At 43.6% G+C, this 19,986-nt stretch overlaps 2 protein-coding genes across 3 annotated transcripts in view; one reads left to right on the forward strand and one right to left on the reverse strand.

Moving 5' to 3' along the window:
- Positions 1-234: 234 nt before the first annotated feature.
- Positions 235-3,065, reverse strand: LOC309877086 (left-right determination factor 2-like; the record flags this gene model as incomplete). Its single annotated transcript, XM_082758167.1, has 4 exons — positions 235-574; positions 741-980; positions 1,738-1,981; positions 2,801-3,065. 4 exons carry the CDS (start codon positions 3,063-3,065, stop codon positions 235-237), a joined length of 1,089 nt encoding a protein of 362 aa, XP_082614293.1.
- A 15,239-nt stretch (positions 3,066-18,304) lies between these two features.
- The window catches only part of TMEM63A (transmembrane protein 63A), a 27,998-nt gene continuing 26,316 nt past the window's right edge, over positions 18,305-19,986 (forward strand). Inside the window, exons 1-3 of one of the 2 annotated variants that reach the window (XM_082756262.1) lie at positions 18,305-18,453; positions 18,552-18,673; positions 19,620-19,816. In XM_082756262.1, coding sequence (XP_082612388.1) covers positions 19,631-19,816 — 186 coding nt within the window. In that variant the 5' untranslated portion in view covers positions 18,305-18,453; positions 18,552-18,673; positions 19,620-19,630. The remainder of the gene's footprint in view (positions 18,454-18,551; positions 18,674-19,619; positions 19,817-19,986) is intronic. The other variant, XM_082756261.1, reaches the window with a different exon arrangement.

The raw sequence follows: 19,986 nt of genomic DNA on the forward strand, positions 1-19,986 counted from the left end.
AGCGCTGGAGGCTGAGGAACTGAAAGTCAAACCCAGGTGTGACTTCTGCACCTGGCAGCGATCATTGTCCTTGCCTTTTGCCTGCAGCTGTGTGCAGTACCCTGGGGTGGGGACTGAAATAACCTGGAAGCAGCTCCACCAAATCCAGCGAGGTGTAAGTCACATAGGTTTGGGTGAGGATGGATGCTCCTCTGAGCCCACAGGTGTCACAAGTCCTGTCCATCCATCTGTCCCTCACACCAGCGCCGCACCATTTGCCATGCAGCTGCACTTCTCGATGATCATGTTGGGAAACTCAGCTGCCTCAATCTCGGTGCGGTTGCCCCTCCTGACCAGGTACATGACAGGGAGTGAGGAGGTCTCGGCCACAGCGCAGGCACGTCCCCCAGCCCCCAAGTGCTGCAGGGACCTGGGGGGCTGCAGGCAGCCCCCCTGGCACCGGTAAGCCTGGTACCCAGCTGGCTCAATGACCCAGTACTGTGTCCAGGAGAGCTCACGGAAGCTGATGTAGTGCTTCTGACGGCAGCAGGTGGACTTCCCCGTCACCACACCATCCTTGCAGTCCCCGGGGCCCCTGTGTGTGAAGCAAGAAACAACAGGAGATCAGGAAGGCTGAGGGCAGAGTCTGGCCCTGAGCCATGATGCTTGGACCATGCCCAGGTTTGCTTTGAAAATTCAGGCAACAAAGTGAGCATGGTAACTCAGTGTCAAGGTTGCACGGATTTCGGTTTCATACTCACCCGTAGTCCTCCAAGTCGAGGGTATAAACCACCAGCTCGGGCTTGCCCATGGCTTTGTCCCTGGGGTCCTGTGAGGTGAAGCGCACCGCTTTGGCCACCTCCGAGGCGTAACTGCCTACTCGCTCCCCCTCGATCCAGACCTGCAGGACCATGGGCTCCTGCCTCTTGTTTCGCAGCCAGTAGTGCACAGCCTGTGTCACGTCAAAGTTCTTCCAGCCCGACTCTCGCACTGGAACCAGCCTGCCCATCAGAGAAAAGCCCGTCAGATAAAGCCTGGGCTCGTGGTGCTGTTGTTGCCACCGAGTAATTTGCTCCCTGTGCATTGCCATGTGCCTCAGCTGCATGACAACTCTTACTGAGCAGCTCTGCCAAGCACCCACAGCAATTAACTAAAAGAAGCACACAAAGCTTGCAAGTCTAGCAGACACTGAAGGGAAAAACAAAAACCCTTGCATGTGCTTGTGCTAAGGTATTGATACAAGCAGTGCAGGGTTATACGCAGCATCAGTGCTTGTGACAGCAGCCCGGTAAACTTAACTACTCCCACCTGCACCTCTCCTAGCTGTATTAGGGCCACAAGTCCTTGCCCACCCAGAAAGTTGGTTTGATGTCTAATTCTGCCTTCAAGGGTTGTAAAGTTTTCAGAAGCTTTCAACTGCAGAAACAGATGCTTTTTGCATAATTTACTTAGTGAAAGCAGCTAATGAGGTGGCTGATGGAAAGCCTATCAGCAGCCAATAACCCCCATGAGTTAGACTGAAAGGTAAGCAAGTCAGATGGAGACTGTCAGAGGGAAAGACCATCATCTGACACAGAAATGCTTCACTTTAATGCATTATTACATATTGCAGGCTTAACTTAATATCTGCTTTTATCAGCTTGTTCTAGCCTTAGAGGCCACACAGCCCAGTTCTACAGATGCACCTACACCGGACAGACCAGAGGCACACCCAGTGTCACCTGTCCCCATCCTGGGGACTGGAACCCCCTAACCTACCGGGAGTCGATCAGGGAGGTCCTGTTGGTGCCATCACGCTGCCGCTGCACCCAGTAGACACTGACTCTGGCGTTGGAGACAGGCCTGTGAGACTGCTTAGCAGGCAGGTTTGCCCTGTCCAAGGGCTTCTTGAAAAGTTTCAGCTCGGCCATTGTCACCTCGCTGTTTATCGGTATTCTCCCCTCCATGTCAAAGACGAGGTTCTGGCGTGTGGGGTCAGGATAGAGGACATCTCCCACAATGTCTGCACACATTTTGGACAAAAAAAAAGACAGTGAGTCATTGCCATCATCTGTACCTCATCCACAATTATCATCACAACACACTCCTTGCATGCTCCCAAAATGATCCCTTGTGGCAGAGACAGCCACTAAACACACTTTTTCTAATGTGCACTTGAATCAAGGTCTTGCAAACACCCTAATTCTTCTTCTAGGTCTAAGCCTCTGCAACTTGGCGACAATGGAAAGAAATCTATATAATTCACCCCTAAATGGAGCAAACACCAAAAGGTGTGCATCCCTTTGTGCCAACACCATGTGTGAAAGCAGGAAACTGCACAAATTGCAATGAAAAAGTGTCTTCCTTTGCTGCCCAGGATGCTATGTGTGTCTATTAAAAGTAAAGCAAGCTTGCAGCGTCCTTGCACAGACTCTGTTGTGTCTGCACAGCAGATTTCCTTGTGGATAATTTTCCCAAGCAAAATGAAAGGACCAGGGTGAGGAGACATATCACACCTGTTCCTACATGAATGAGAAGAGGACTTTCTGGAGCTTTGACTAAAAAACTGCAAGGTTTGCACTTTCTACTAACAATTTATTTATTTATTTATTTATTCATCTGCCCCAAATGCTTCCTGAGCACTAGGACTACTTTTCTCTCACGTGCCAGCAGCAGTCTGCCCTTTGCCAGGACCATGGGGTCCCCTCTCCAGCTGTGAGGAGCCACTGACACGTGTTAATCTTTACACTGCTACTACACACATGCTTTCCACCCTACTCCTCTTCAAAGCCAGACCCCAACCTCGTTCCCCCGTGGGTTTGCCCGCGTGCAGGGACATTACCTGCATTGCCAGGGATTCCCCGGAGGATGCTGCCCAGGCTCGGCGAGGCGCGGCGCTTCACCCTGTGGCGCTTCAGCATGGAGATGTACTTGTTCCTCACGTGCTCTGGGATGACCAGGTCCACCAGGTCTCTCTTGTGAAGCTTAGGGACCTCGGAGAGCCCCAGCTGCTTCAGCAGCACCTCCTTGAACTCTTCCTGGGTGAAGGCACAGACTGTGGTGGCCAGGCAGAGCGTGCAGAGCATCTGGGCAAAGCTCGGCTCCATCCTCCTCTGGCAGCGGCCCCGCAGGGAAGAGCAGGGATGTCACTGGGGCTGCGGAGCGCTCGCAGGCTGCTGGAGCAGGACAGAGGTTTTATAGCCAGCCTCGTCCCACTGGCACAACAAATTCCACAAGTGGGGATGAAGCAGAGGACTTGAAAGGATCACCCCCCCGCCCCTTGATAGACACATGCCAGTTTAACACCTTCGTGTACCGCCAAGCCGATACAAGAAAGTTTAGGGGAGCGACCAGATTCCTTCACGGGGAAGAAATTTTCCTGCTTTTTTTTAACTCCCTGTGAAGTTCTGCCCCAAAGTCCCCTGAGCAAGCAGAGTCTCCTGTTTGGTCTGGGTCAGACAGAAAATACATCTGTATTATACATTTGTATTAATACATAGTACTACATTGCCGTCAGTGCTGCACCATACAACTCTTAAAGGAAGCCTTGATCTTTACCCTAGTAGACTTGTTACTTAAAATGGACAATAACAGTCAGGAGAATAAAGCTACATCTGAATGTCCACCTTTATGGCAGACATTAAAAAAATAATTTATTTTTTGGGGGTGGAGGGTAGGTACCACTTTGATCTCTGACTATATGTATCAAGCATATGAATTGCAGCATCGAGTCATGGTGGTTTATGGTCTTGTGCACCCCCTCTGAATCACTGGAGGTGGAAGATGTACAGGGCTGGTGCTTTGCAAAAACGTTCAGTCACTCTTCATGGATTCCCGAGTGCTTAATAACATGTTTTCTTAAGAGAACATGGCTTTATATACAGGCAGATAATCCCTCAGTGAAGGTGAGAAACCACGCTGCTTCTCCAGAACACAGGTAACAAGTATTGGTGTTTGAGTGCCATCAATAACCACAACGGAGAGCTGTCTCTAGACAGCAAAGCTGAAGCGGAGGCTGGATTGTGGGGGCTGCTTGTTCTTCTAGAAGTCAATCTTTAAACTTGGAGCTCACATCCTCTGCTTCCTTGGCTTTGCTGACATAAAATGAAGGAATCGATTTTTGAAACCAATCCCAGGAGAAGGGAATTGGAAAAGCAGAACCTGATCGATGAAAGTCTTAAAGAGCACGGCATTAGGGGCAGATTCTCATCCTCTCCCACAGAAACAAGCAACTGAACTTGTACAAAAGCACCTGGAGCAGTTCATGTCTCTTTCAAGCAAGGGTGAGCCAAGGCAGCCTGCTTGGGGCATGGAGGAAGGCAACAGAGCCTGCAGAGAGAGCGTGGCCAGCCACCTCTGGTTAGGCTGCTTTGCCTCTGGAGCCTCTTAAAGAAATTGCCTCCCTAAATATGATGAAGTCTCCACTAGATGTTAACGGGGCACCTTCTTGGGTTCAACTGAATTCTGATGTGACTATAAACGCATCGGTTGTGCATGGCCCAGGGCAGTGTCTGCTTTAATTCTTTGTTTAGCATCTTTCTCAGAACAAATTATTATTTTCTGTGATATTATTTCAGTCCCAAGGCACTAAAAGCAGTGAAAATTACCCACTTCGTTTGACCATCAGCTCTAACTCATGTCAGAAAGTTCCGCTCTTGCAAATAAGAGGAGGGAAGTTTATTTTGCTGGCATCTCTGTGACTCTCTAGCCCCGTGGGAAGGCCCTGCCTGCCCTGCTGTCCCCTCCAGCTGCATCTCCAGCTATGTGGCACGTCCCTGACTGACACACTGGTGTGCTGGTACACGTTGATGTTGTGAGGGTCACCTGCTGCAAAAAATTACAGCTCATGCATTCGCAGTGGTCTTTCTTTAAACATGTTATAAGGCCTAATCCTGTAAACCTCTGTCCAGTTAGTCTTTATTTCTGGATCTGGATGAGACTTCTCCTGTGGCTGATGTCTGAGCTGCCAGGATGAAATCCCTTCCCTGTCTAATGTTTATTGGATGGTGATTTATGGACTTCACACGTAAAATAAATTTTTTGGAGCAAATAGTTGAGGCTCAGCTAGGAATCAAACAGAGGATGTGGATTGCAGACTTTTCACAGGAGAGTGATTATCCGGTCCAATTGGTGGATTTGCCATTCTGCCTTTGTCATGCAAACAAGAAAAGTCAGGAATTTTATAGTAGCTCTATTTGTGTAATGTGTATTAGAATCTCCACGGTGCATTCAAGGAATCAGAGTATTTAGAGGGGCTGTAGGGCACCAAGTCCTAGGAACTTACAGTTTTAATGAAATACAGGACCTGTTGAAGGGAGAACCTCTATATTTATGCTTTAATTTTAGTTTTGAACAGTTCTCCAATATATTTTCTGGGCATATCTATGCAGTGATTTTGGTAAATAAATCTAATGGCTTAAAAGAGAAAGTGTGAAAGGCTTAGCATAATTACACAGCCGTTATCCTGGGACACAGGAACGTTTCAAACACATTTTCAGTGTGCCAGTGAGGATCTGAATCCTTAATTTTTCAAGATCTGAATTTGCATGGGCATAATTATTTTGTATTACAGTTGGGCCCATATTAGAATGGCCTTTGCTTGAGTGATGTGAAAGGCCACAATTTTTGTGTGCTCCAAGGAATGCCCTGATTAGTTCAACAGGCTTTTTATATAGAGATGTGAACACATCTCTACACTGATTTATTGATTTTGGCCTGTTTCTTTCTTTTTTTTCTTTTTTTTTTTTTTTTTTTTTTTCTCTTAAAGTCTTTGTCTTTTGAGTCTAGAAGTATGAAGATAAATATAAAAGTCTTAAGATGCATGTGTGAGCTTGCCAAATTAAAGAATAATTCAAGTAGAGGTTCTGTTTCTGACTTATTCAGTCTTAAGTCCCTCTCGGTGCAAGCACAGCTGTGGGATGGCAATGCATCCCCTGCCAGGGAGGCAGCCCTGGGTTTTGATGTTGCCTTTATTCAAGGAGAGGAGGGCAGCGGATGCCTCGCTCCCCTCTGTGTGGCTTCAGGACAGCTCAGTTTGGTCTTGGTAGGACAGTTGCAGCCCTTCTGCACAAGATATGCTCAACAGCCCAGATGGGAACTGCAGCTTCTTGTTTGGAGGATTTGCTTTCAGCTGGGTCAGCAAGTTGCTGTGGGTCATGAGCTAGCTATTCCTTAGATTGGCAAATACTGGCTCCTGTTCTCAAAAAAAAAAAAAAAAAAAAAAGAGAGAGAGAGAGAGAGAGAGAGAAGTCCTAAATCAATTTCCTTTCTTCCTCAGAAGCAAGACCTTTGAGAAATTTGAGAAATTCCTCTACCGCAAAAAGGGAGTGAGCAGGCCAGAGGGTCATTATCTTATTTGTCTGCCACTTTAAATCCAAACACCACCAACCACAGGCCTAGTCTAGAAATTCTCTGACCTGTGTAATGCTTGTTTTTTGAAAATGGCATGTATCTGCTGAAAGATACTGGTAAACTGTCTGCCTAGGGTAGTGGCTTTCCTTCTTTTTCTGCTCTTTCATTAGGGCAGGGATAGCTTGCACAGTGCAAATAGCTAGAAGAACAGCACCCAGGGCCAGTACAGCTCACTGGAGTCTGCATGAGTGCTCCCTGCAGCAGCATCCTGCTCTGCAAAATCTGGCACAGAAAAATTTCCAAAGATAGTTTAACAACGAGAACTGCAGTCGTGCACCTGGGGAAGAACCCCAGGCACCAGGACATGCTGGTCCTGACACCAGGCATGGGGCCCTCAGCACAAGAGGGACATGGAAATATTAGAATGAGTCCAGAGGAGGGCCACAAAGATGCTCAAGGAGCTGGAGCACCTCTCCTACAAAAACAGGCTGAGGGAGTTGGGGTTGTTCAGCCTGGAGAAAAGAAGGCTCTGAGGAGACCTTACAGCGCCAGAGAGTTTGTGGAGTCTCTGGACGTGGTCCTGGGCAACCTGCTCTGGTGTCCTTGCTTGGGGAGTGGTGGTGGTGGTGGACCAGATGACCTTTAGAAGTTCCCTTCCCAACCTCAGCCATTGTGTGATTCTGTGATATGGCCTGATAGCACCAAACAGCCAGCTTTCATCTGGCTTCCAGTGGCAGCCTGAAAACAGCAGAGCTGCTCGATGCAGAGGGTTGATCTGCACTAAAATTACTTTTCAGATTCTGATTTAATCTAAAAACTCATCCATGTTAATTTTTGTGCCAAAAGGCTTTGTGCTAGATCAGGTGTCGTTTGACTTACCATGCAATTCCATGTGTCCCCAGCCCCCACCACTCCCCTCATAGTGAGCATAAAATCATAAAATCATAAAATAAGCAGTTATGGCAGCATTGCAAGCTCTGACTAGCACAACTCTGGGAAACACAACGCAGAGTCTGACGGCTGACCTGAGCCATGGTTACTGTGACCTGACAGCACTCAGATCTCACAGCAGACACAGCAACCACAGCCTCGGTGCCCAGCATCTGCTCTGCCTGCCAGTTTCCATGGTGAGTTTTGTGGTGCATCGTTTGCTTGAGCTACACAATAATCATCCAGTTCATTGAATCTAGGTGAGGATGTGAGTCTGCTCATGGGGAAAAATTGCTTTTCCTTACCACCAGCCTAGGCCAGGCTGCATTGGCTGTCTCCAACCAAAATGCCTTGCAATGCCCTGTTGGGTTCCCTTTCACAAATGATGGTGGTGAAACCCCAGACAATAACGGGTGTGATGTTCCCTTATGCCAGGAGTGCATTTATCTCACAACATATCCCGTACAGTAAATGCCCCATTTCATTTGAGACCAGTTGCAAACCCGGTTCTTATCTTGAGTTCGGTTATATATTCCTGTAACTTTGGTGATATATGACTTCGATTGCAGATTCGCAACACACCTTCCTTAAGCACCCTTCTGCTTTTACTTATGGGCTTGATCTGCCCAAATGGCCCAGACAAAAGGACATCTGTTAGGAGAGGAATGGATAAAATGTCCAAAGTCCCACCATGTCCTTGCTCAGCTGATATCAGCTGGCTTGCTCTCAGGGTTTGTGTTGGCAGCATTTGCAAAGTGCCAGTGTTCTGGCAGAAAAGAGCTCTCTGATTTTTTTTTTTATTTTTTTTTTCCCCTACAGAAAAGCCAACACAACTGTTTAAATACAGCTTTTTCTGTCCCTTCAGCAGTCTCCTCCCCGCTGCCCTCATCTATGCTTTGTTTGTAGCTGGGGCAGCAGGATTTGTGACCACTCGACAGCAGCTACAAAATAAGCTGCTAGGAAAAACACTGAAATTCAGCAAATACTGTTGAATTAGATAAATAAGCATATGTCCGTAACTTGTTTGCTTTACACCACCATATAGATTATTGAGGAATGTCCCCAAAGCTGAGAAATAGCTGTATTTTGCAGGAGCACCACTTAATTTTCTAATAAAGGAATATTTATCTGATGAGTTAATTTTTCCCCCTCCTCAGAGTTGTGTGTTTACACTGTCAAAGCTGGTCACCTGTTTTAATTTACGGGTATGTTTTTGCTGACTGGGTGATGCAAGTGAGAATCCACCTCTGGGCTACGTAGTGATGGAGAAGCTCTGAGAGGGAGCGGAGCTGTGCTAGCCTGCTGCTCATACTGCTGCCTTTATAACACCCTCGCCTGTACAACCTGCTTCATTCCCATACAGCCAAGTGCCCATTCATGTCCTGAAGCATGTTCTGCATCCCCTGTAGTCCTGTGCTAAGTCTTGTAGCAAGCGGCCTCCCCATTCGTTAGAAACACACGTGTTTTCCTGTCACACGAATAGACTTGGAGTGCTATTAATATTGCATCTCTGGCAGTGAGTAGCCTGGCTTCATTACACATTGTATTTCCTTTAGTTAATTTTTACTCTTATAACTTTTGCTTCACTGAATGCCTTTCCCTCTTGTGCTGTGAAGAGAAAGCTAATAACTTGTTCCCCACTCAGAGAAAGAGTAACGCTGTATTCCAGGAGCCAAACTTCATTACCAGGAGAAGCTGCAAAAGAAAAATTATGAACTACATGTTAATGCAAATTGAATAATTTGCATTACTAACTTTGCTGGAAGGTGTTTTTTTTCTCTGTAGGCCAAAAATAAACATGAAAGGCCAAGAGGAATGAGATCTAAAATGAACCTCTTCCACTATGTGCTGTGAGCTGTCATGCAAAATAGTCATTTGGTAGTTTAGTTCAAAAAATAAAAATACTCCCTGCATGGAAAAAAAAAAAAACAACCAAAAAGATAAAAAACAGTGCACGATTGTAGAAGACAAAATTAGACCACAATACACACAGAGAGGACAAATTGAACTGATAATTACTTTAGACTTCACTCATTTGGTACATCTGATACATTGTGGAGTAACTGCTTGAAGGCTTCCTTCCGTTAGTCCTCAGTAAAATACATACTTGCTCAGTGAAATATATATTTGCTAAGGCACTGTCCAATTTAATGTTAAATTAACATTATCTTGTTAATGACTTAAATTAACTTGGACTGTGCCTTAGCAAGCATATTGGTAAAAAAAAAAGGTATCTGTGACAGCAAGAAATTGAGCTAAACTACTTGTAGATTTGTTTTCTGTCTCTAACATCTGCTGCTGAAGCAAAGTTGGGGCTGTGGCACTCAGCAGGTTTTACACTGTGGAACCTAGATGGATTCAGTTTCAAAATAATCACTTGCACATGGCTTTTTTGCTTGATGTTTACAGCACATTAGCTCTGTGATCAAAAGGATGATAAAGTGGAATTCAGAATGGGTACAGCAGCACCACCAGACCCGGGTGAGCTGGTGGGAAGTCTGAGAGGTTTTTGGTAGAGTCAGGAGGTTCAAGAAGAACAAAACAATATAAAATGATGATAGGGATCAGACTGTAATCCCTCATCTTGATCCTTAACGTTAATTCTTTTAAAACAGAAAAAGACAGACATTATTTGCTGTAAACTTTGCATCATGCAGCACTGTTTCTTGCTCTTCAGAGAGTTCTGCCATCTCTTCTGAGAGTGGCCTCAAAGGACTTTAGAGTATTCTAAATGCATTTAAAAAGTTTTTATATCTGTTAAAAAATTTCAAGCGGTTAACATTAACTCATTCTACCCTTCTGTCTAGACTGTGTACCTCGGTACATCTTTGACAATCACATAACAACTAGTATTAAAATAGCCCCCCAAATTTCTTTTGCCTTCAAACAGTGCTGCAATGTTCTGAAAGGAGGGTGTGCAGGTCAAATGCCTCTACTCAAGCAGTTACTACAAAGCTGTTTTCACTTAAGTACTTTTTGTTGTTACAGTGTTTTTTAAACTATTTTCTGTATGTTATTACTTTTTAATAAAAAAGACTTCAGTATGAAAGAACTGGAGAAAATACAGTTCTTTGAGTTTTTGACTCCAAAACAGAACACAAAAGGGTATTTTACTTCAAGTCAGAGGTTAAATTATGTAATTTCCTGCCATGTACCCATATCTATGTAAACAAAGGGTATAAAGTCTTGGATTTAACATTGCCCTTGTAAAGAGTAAAATAAAGTTGTGTGACCTGACTAGTTTTAATCCTTTTAGCATTTATACTACAGGACCCTGTGAGATGCATTGTGTTCGTTTGATTTTAAAAGGGAATCTAGCCACACTTGGCCAGATCACTTGAAGCGTGAAACACAAACTTCAGGTTTTTGTTTTTTTCTTACCTAACCATTTGCTTACTTAAATGCATTAATCCAGGTATGGCCAACATTTACACGTAGCAATCAAATGCATTTCTGAACCTTAATTTGAGATTCAACACAAAATTTTGCAGGAAATGCCACACACTCAAACCTCATATCTGTTAAGTTTTACAGGCCGAATAACAATAAAGACATAGTGACTAAAATTTGCTCTATTTATGCAGCATGGCTGTTGATTTCAGCATCACCAGTATTGAAACCAGAGTTTTCCAACAAATCACACGTGTGGAAAAGTTTTTCAAAGGCACAGAAAGGAACTCAAGGCCATCTTTCATTGATTTGAGCAAAACTGGGGTGATTGTCTCTCTTTGCTTTGATTCGAAAAGAGATGGAGGAGTATTTTACCTCCGTGACAGCTAAACTAGAAATAAAGTCCTACAAGCAGAGCAGAGACGTAGGTAACCTGGAATTCATTTGAAGTACTTACTCAGTTTGACCAGATCAGTTACAACACCTCAACAACAGACGAGAAGAAAATGGTGTTTTCAATAAAGTTCAGTTTCTGCAAGTCCAGCATAGGGAATTTGAAAATCACGTTGTGCAGCAGATTTGGAAGACTGGCTCCCCAAACTCTGGAAATTGCATTGCTTGGTTTGTTCTCAGTCCCTTGTGATATGAAAGCTTACCTCTGGACTTCACTGTGTTCCCAGGCTGGAAGACTCTTAAATGTATGCTGTCCTTAACAAGCAAAGGCTCAGATGCATAATGGAACACGAAAATATGTTAGTGCCTTGGCGTGCCTTTGCAACTGGTCCAGAAACCACAACAGTTACAGAACACAGTTGTCTTGTTTCCTAAGAAAAGTGGATGGGAACTGGTTTCTTAACAATATTTCATGTCCCCAGAGAAATGTTCTCACTCTGATAATTTGAACGATAAGTTCAAGGTCTTATACTGACATACAAAATCCTTCTAATCATTACAGGAACTATGGCGAAAACGAACTACAGCACAAAGGAACTGTGAGCAACCTGGCCTGCCCTTCCTCAGGGCAGTCGGTCATCTGGGGCCTTAAATCTCAGGTTTGCTCCACTCTGGGCTCTGAGTACCACAGTGCCAGCTTGCAGCTACCCTCTCAGCTGTGTCCATACAGCTGCATGTGGGGCAGTGCCAGGAACTAATGCAGAAAGTGTAAAATAAAAGGCGCTGTGAAAGCAGGAATAGCCTGCTCCCCTGCTGCCACGGGGCACAGACCTTCCTCCTGCCCTGGATCCTGTCTTGCACTAGGACCTGCTTTTAACTCCTCCCAAATTAATTCCGATCACTCACCTCATTATAATCTGGTATATAATCTGCACATATAAGCATCTGCTTTACTGGGACTGTGCAGAATGTCAACAGGAAGGGAGAGTTGAAGAGATTTGGGCTCTCCTCCCAGTTCTGTTCCTGAGTCAGTATAATGACCTTGAGCAAATTGCTTTGGCCAATATTTTCAAGTCCCTATTTAGTCACTAAGATAAATAACATGACTTTCAAAGGTACCAGCCAACCACAGCTTCTATCAACAAAATTCTAATCACCAACAGACTAAAACAATTATAGTACATACACTGGTAAAACAAGTGATATAACTCTTGTCAGCTGTTACTGTGTCTTTACAGTGAGGAAAATTCTCCACTGATCCGTAGATTACCTGTGTGTTTAAGCCCAGTAGGCAGTGACAAGATGACTTTCCATTTTTACAAGATCAGGAGCACTCTTACTCACAAGAAAATGTTAAAGGCGCCGTGTACAGCTGGAAGGGTTGCAAGCGAACACCTTTATACTCTTTGCATATATTTGAAAGGAGAAAGATGGAAAAGAAAAAAAAATGATTAGGAGAAATAAAATCATTATAAAAAGGGAGATGTAGGAAAAAATGAATGGGGAGAGGAAATAAACTGCTACAGAAAGACGAAGGAAAGAATGGATAGGGAGGGATGAGAGTGAGAAAGCCAGAGGGTATGGTGATTGTATGTCCAAGAGGTGATGACACACTAAGGACTGTCCTGTATTTAGGCAACTCCTCTGTCTCCCTAGACGTGGAGGGGCCATAAGGTGCCCTGAAGGACCCCCAACACACCCACGGTGTGCCTTGAGTGGCAGTCATGCACCTGAACTGGTTAGATGCTGTTGCACGCCACACAAACTCTACCCAAGCCAGGCCCTGGATGCAGGATCTTTCTGGATGGAAAAAGCCACAGTGCCATTGGTGGTGGCTGTTTGCCGCCGTGACAGCTGTTCACATCCTCCTGCTTAAGGCACTTTGCATTCTGTCACCAGTTTGCCCCAGACACTTGCACCTGACCCCCTGCTTGGGCTCACCAGGATCATCCAGTTGTCATTATTGTCCCCCCGTGCTCACCTGCTGCAGTGTGAATGTGCAAAGGAGCTGAGCCACTGCCACACTGCAAAGTGCAACAGGGACTTTCTGTGCTCTTTGCAAAATGAAACTCTGAAATTAACAAATCACACCTAATGGCTGAGTCACACAAATCCACAGAGATAATTATTGGTGCAAACTGCCAGGCGTTACACTGTGCTATAAAGCGTAACTCTTAGTTTGGCTGCTTCTGATCTGCTTTGAGCTAGCCTGAGATGAAAATAAAGTCAAAGCTCTTTGAAATCCTCACAGACTGCACTCAGACTTTTTTTTTCCTCCCCATCTTTAAATCCAGGAGTTGGAAGTTTGCACCCAAGGAAAATAAAGACCACACATTTTAAATGTTCTTTCAAAAATATTTAATCCAGGTTTCTATTTAAATATATTCATATTTTAAAAATATAATTATTTAAATTATAGCCATTTACATTAAGGCTTAAGCTTTTGACATTTAAAAATGTTGTAAATTACATTTAAAAATGTTCAAGCAGTGTGCTTGATACTGACCCTTGAAGGCAAGCCAAGACAGTGAGCTAGGCAGGGCCATGATGTCGGCCTTGGAGTCCAGTTTGTAAGGATGAAAGCTGAGGATCTCCATGGACTCTGCAGATGCACTGTGGATGAAGCAGTCCAACCACTTCATTCTTGCTCCAAGTTGTCAAACTGATTAGTATTTGGAAAAAAAAAAAATTGGAAAAGTAGTTTTCTTCTTCTGATCTATTTTGATTAAAAACTGGATTTGAGAGGTTAATCAACAACAAATTACTTTCAATTCATCTTGGGGATACATGCTCCAGCATATCCTCCTGTCTTGGCCCTCCAATAGTTCGGACTGCAGGATCTCCTGGAGCATTTTGTGGCTCCTGTGCAAGCAATTGCCCAGCTTTCTGCTCAAGGGAAAATACGCTAATATCTATCCAGGTCTCACCCCAGTGCTGTTGCAACAAGAGTTGTTTTGTATGATCAGGACAGCTGTGGAGCACAGAAACAAGGACACCAGACCGCTTTGCTATAAAGCTAACATATATTGTACCCAGGGACAGCAAAACATTACACGCTGTAAGTGGTTGGTGATATCATCACCAATGATATTATCACGCTGGTGATAAATACACCTGCCTCCTGGTTCACCTAAACCAAACATGTGGCCAGGTGCTGTCCTCTTTGGTGGAAGAGACCAGGATGTGACAGATGGTTTCTCTGCCTCTCTCTCTCCCAGGGAGCTGCCTTAATTATAGCTAGTGCTACACTACCTATGCATTAAATCCTTTCAGACTCTATATACACAAGCTTAATGCATGGATAGACATTACCATAATACGTAAAGTCAGAAAACACTGCAGTCATCCATGTTTCAGGTCTTCTTGTCCTAGTTTTATACCAAAATATGTCACTTCAGCAATGGTCTCATTTCAACATCCTACTAATAAACCTGAAAATTCTGAGTATCAGCAATAGATTCTCCACAGCTGCATCTACCCACAAAACAGAGGTTTGAAATCTCATGCCGAAATCTCACACCAGTGAGTGACGAGGAATTCCATGCATTGCCCTGTGGCAAGGCATGGGCCTGTCTAGCCCAGGCGGGACTACAGCAAGGTTTGACAGCGTTCGCAGCTGAGGTATCAGTACAGAACACAAGGAACGCTCCCAGGGACTCCTGTTTATACATAACAGTGACGATAAAGACAATGATCCCAAAGCACAAAGTAGGAACAATACCTCGCTGTTTAATAAATCACTTTTAAATGCAGAAAACATTGTTATAAGCTTTCTCCCCCCCGCCCCGTGCATTTCTCACATACTTTTCAGAATTGCTGTTTTAGATTGATGTCATTTGTACATTTCAGTACTATTCCAGCTTTCATCCAAATATAACTTGAGAAAGATCATGAGAATAATTTATCATGCTCAACCATGAACAGCAAGGTCTCATGCAGCATGTCCTATCTGATGCAAAATGTAAAAGAAAAATAAGGCAAATTTCTATTACATGTTGCTAGATATATTTGGTTAAATGGTTTGTATATTAGTGAGCTCTCTTGATTAATAAAAATGCATTCAATCCTTAATGCAAGGCTAGTTTTACCTTGAAAATCAATATTATCTATGAATGAGAAGCAACACTAAGAATTAAAAAGGACAGAGAGAAATGAAGTGTAATTAACAAATTTAAATCTGCACTTGCTTCTTGCTGATTTGTATTATGATTAGAGTTCATGTAAATATGTCTATCCGTCTAGATTTTTCTATTTGTTTTTATTGCGCACATTTAAATGCTCAGATCTTTCAAAAAGAAATGCCCACACTAAATCCTTTGGTATATCGAGATTTGTAAACAGATTGCTAGATGAAAGCAAAGATTAAAAGGTAGCAATGAGCTGCCAGGCATGAAACCTGAATTAAATCCATTAAGATAGATTTGAATAAGCAAATAAGTAAGGAACAGCAAGCTGAGCTGAAGGTTTTCTTCAGAGAGCAGCAAAAGTAACCACTTCAAGAGCTGCCACACATGGTAAAGCATCAGGCCACCTCATACTCGGTCCAGAGACTATTGATGTTTTGTTGGAAGTTCATCCATTTAGGGAAGTCCTGCTGTGATAAATCAAACCTAAAGTGACAGGTCAGTTCTTCAGCCATAAGGTCATTTAATAAAGTACCTTTGCCTGAGGGTATAACTCAAGTAAGGGAACAGTCCCACACGTAAGTGTAAATACTTCGCACACTTGTTCAACTTAGTGCTAAAGAGCAGTTGAGATGGGTATGGAGCACGCAAAGTACAATAAAGATGGAAGAACTTTAAATTCTGTTGACCTTCTCTGAGGCTGGATTCCATCTGCTCCAGCAACGTAATTAAAAGTTTGCTAACTAATGACAGTATGTGGCTTTTGTCACCAAAAGAACAGACAGTGGTAAACAAACCCTTATTTACAAGAGGTAGAGAGAAGGGAGATGTGACTGCTGCTGAAATTAGAGATAAACAAAATCACACCTCCTAGCTAAAGAGCCTGTCTAGACAGAGGAGAAAAAAAAAAAAAAAAGACAAAAACTTGATTTATTCTTGTGAGAAAGAGAGGGGAAAATGATTTTGCAGTGAGAAAATCAACCAAATGGATTTTGATCCTGAAAGTATAAGAGCTGCCTGCAAGCATGCACTAAGGCTTCACCTACATGGTATATCTACTCTGCTACAGCCACGTCAGTAAGATTTAACTTCAAAAAGAAAAAAAAAAAAGTTATAAGTATTCCACTTTTAATTCCTGATTGAAGAATTATTGAATTATTACATGAAAAGTTATTCCAGAAAAGCCAGAATAGAATAATTATTCTAATATACTCATGCCAAACATCTTTCCCACCAATTTAGCCCTAAGTATAAGACAATGTGTTTTTAAGCAGAAACCATTAACACCATTCAGCAATAATGGATGTCTTTATTCCAGCATGAATCTGAGCCACTCTGCTTTAAGTTGAGGACTTTTGCGCCATTTTCTAACTACCATAAATGCTCATGGCCAATTTAAAATCACAGGTTATCTGCATTTATCTGCAATTATTCTATCTTAAAATTTCTCTTAGTTATTGCACATAACTGGGACTTTTTCCCTTTTTGCAGGATGGAGTGGTGGAAGGCACTATAATATATATAGTATGTATATATATATAGTACGTATATATATATACTATACTATACTATACTATATAAATAAAATGGCTGGGAGCAGCATAGTGGGCATTGCATGCAGGGACCTAAAACCACAGAGTTTGAATACAGGCAGAGTTGAAGATGGAGAGGTAATAATGGGACTGCCAACTAGAGAATATGCTGGCTTTTAGGCAGCTCAGATGCTAAAAAAAAAAAAAAAGAAAAAAAAAAAAACACATTTTAAACACATTTTTTTTAAACATAATTTATTTTTAAACATAAAAATTGAAAGATGACTCAGTACTGGTCTGAGATCTTGACTAGTGTAACATGTAACCTCTCCTCTCCTCTCCTCCAGACAAGAGCCTTTGAATATTTCACAGAACATTCCTATTACTACTTTCTGACTCTTTCAGAGCTACCCATCTCAGCATACAGGCTGCTTCACTGCCACCTGTGTGTTCACCCCCTGTATCTGACTGGGATTTCTGACATTCAGTGCCCTGCTTGAAATTCCACCTCTTGTCCTCCTTTTCTGCTAAGAATGAATAAAGTACAAAAAAAAAAAAAATAAAAAAAATAAAAAAAAAAATCTCTTTGGGGATCTGATTCTTTGGGGAGGCCAAAAATGTGTGTCACGGAGGCACAAAATGGTTTCCTCCCAAACACAGCACTGTAGCTCACATTAACATTAAAACTTAAATATCATGAAGAAGTTACAAAACGTTTGAGGCCTCAGCAGAGATTTTTGTCTTTAGGAACCAGTATAAAATTTTCATGGATATGCCATGAATGCCTAAAATAGCTGTTGTAAGCCCCTACAGATGTCACGTAAGCACTGTTAGATAAGCAGAAAAGTTGTCTTCTAACGTTTTAAAGCCAATTCTATCATATCCTGTTGTTTTTATTTATTTTTTTTTCTCCTGAAGTTTTTTTGATCCTTCTGTCTGGGAACTAACACAGCTCATGGCACAGCTCGGGGCTACACCCGAGACCAAACCACCCCTTCTGGCTGTGTGCCCGCCTCTCCCAGCGCCACGTATCGTTCGCTGCAGCACTACGGAAGAAAGGGAATCGTGACAGCACGACCAGCTCCCCCCGAGGTACTACAGCGTCCCTTCCCTGAGGGCAGCGCTTTAAGCTTTGGTAAACACGGCAGAAAAGAGGCGGGCGGCAGCGCCTTCCCCGTCATGAGGCAGAAGCCGCCCCGTCCCGTCAGGCAGGGGGGCACCAACCGCCGCCCGCCGCCACACGCCCTTTGCCCGTTGCCCGCGCGGCCCCGCCCGTTGCCGCCGCTGGCCTAGGCGCGCATGCGCGGCCCGGGGGACTTGGAGCCGGGGCTGGGGCGGCGCAGGTAGGAGCGGGGCGGGAGGGCGGCCGGGCCCCGGGAGTGGCGGGGGGGGTCCGGCCGCTGCCCTCAGCCCGCAGCCCGGCAGGGGGCACCGGGCAGCCCCGGGGGGGCGTCGTCGCTGTCCTGTCCTGTGAGGAGAGGCGTCGCGGGTCCTCCTCGGCCGGCAGCGGGGTTGGGGGCGGTCTGTGAGGAGGTGCAGCATTGCTGTCATGCTGGCTCGCAGTCTGGCGTGGCAAAAGTTGCCAAAGTTTGTTAAAAAAAGAAAAAAAAGACTTGTTCTTCTGTCAGTGCTAGGTTTCAGTCCTTAGAAAGCAAGGGCAGAATTATGGCACAATTAGGTGTGTTTTTTTTCACAGCGCACCTGTCCGCCGAGACAAAACCTGCCTCTCCAAGTGACACGCAGTCCAACACTTAGTAAATTCTGCTTTGGGAGAAGTATTCTCTATAGTGATTTTATTATTATTATTGTTATTTTTGCTCTTCAGAGGGAGACCTTGAGCTTAATCGTATTCTTCTTTTGTTTTTGTTTTCAGCATCCGGAACAGTGCTGCCCTGTGTGCTCTTCTTCTAAAGGCATGATATCCTAAAAGTAGCGTTCCTGGACCTGTGATGAGGACCTACAGTCTTTGATTTCAAAGGATAGAGGTTGTCTGGGGTATGCTTTCTTTATGAATTTATCAATCAGAGTGTGTTCTGCATGAAGCACGCTTTTGTCCCAAGTAGGTAAGGATGATGAAGTTTATAAGATCCAAGAAAAGAAGTGTTTGAAATGGAAAGTCCCAAAGTACGTGGGCAACTGCCTGCAGTGATTTAAGAAAAAAAAACCAAACCCAAACAAAACCCCAAAAATACTGTTATATTAGTAGCTAAATCTTGTCTGGTCTCATATGTTACTGATTTATTTGAGCAAGTCAGATGATTAAAATGAGGTACATGGCTGTCTCATAGAAAATTGGAAATACTCTGTTCTTTTTTGGTAATGATATATTGTAATTACTGTGCTGCTCTCCTAGTTAAACTCTCCAATTGGAAATTGGAAAATATTCCAAGAACAGAGAAAGAGGAGCATGTGTATTTGGGTAGTAATTTTTTTTTCTTCCTGGGGAATTAGTAGCAAATTTGTTAATAATCTCAAGGTTTTGGATTCAAACATTTGGATGCAAAGTTCATAAGCTAGTGTAATCACACATGCTCATTAACTAGGAGCCATCTTTGAACTTCTATAGTTTGTTGGAATATTTAATGCCCTGTGTTACTCCTAGAATCAGAATCCAGCCTGAAAGTAGTTTAGTGTTATAAGTTAGATAAGAGAGGAGTTTGTGTGTTCTTCTGTAGCCTTCCTCAGATGTCTGCACGGAACGTGGTTGGTTAGATGTCTGGAATTCTTGCGTGGGCTCTGCTAGTAACTGAGTCTACTGAATAACTGAGTTACTGCAAAAATATTTCTCAGGTGAAGAGGAATGATTTATTAAATACAACTTCTTTTCCAAAGTACTTTCCTTGTCGAATCTTACTATGTTCGCTGTACTTAATGATGATAGTACATCTCAGAAATATCAGGAAGGCTTTTCACATGGTTGTTTCTCTTTTCTTCTTAAAAGGGAGAGAGAAAATGAGCCTTTCCTTGTTTCTGGATTTTGGACATTCTCATCTAGCCTACTACTGGAATAGAAGTGTACCTTTCAACTCAACAAATGAGACGTACTGCTACAGCACAGCCCGGGGCAGCACGGTGCTCCAGGGAGTAACTTTTGGTGGAATCCCAACTGTCCTGCTGCTTGATGTAACCTGCTTTGTTGTAAGACCAGTTTCTATTTCATGTATCGAAAATAGAGGGGCCATCTCAAAAGTTAGACACAGAATTCTGCACAATTGTTATCAGGTAGCAATTTGTTTCGGAGAACCTTCAGAATAATAAAAGTGTTAAGGCTGTCCTGAGAACTTCAAGGTAGTTTACTTTCAATTATT

The sequence above is a fragment of the Aythya marila genome (genome assembly GCF_965140915.1).
Source record: "Aythya marila genome assembly, chromosome: 3".
Taxonomy (NCBI): domain Eukaryota; kingdom Metazoa; phylum Chordata; class Aves; order Anseriformes; family Anatidae; genus Aythya; species Aythya marila.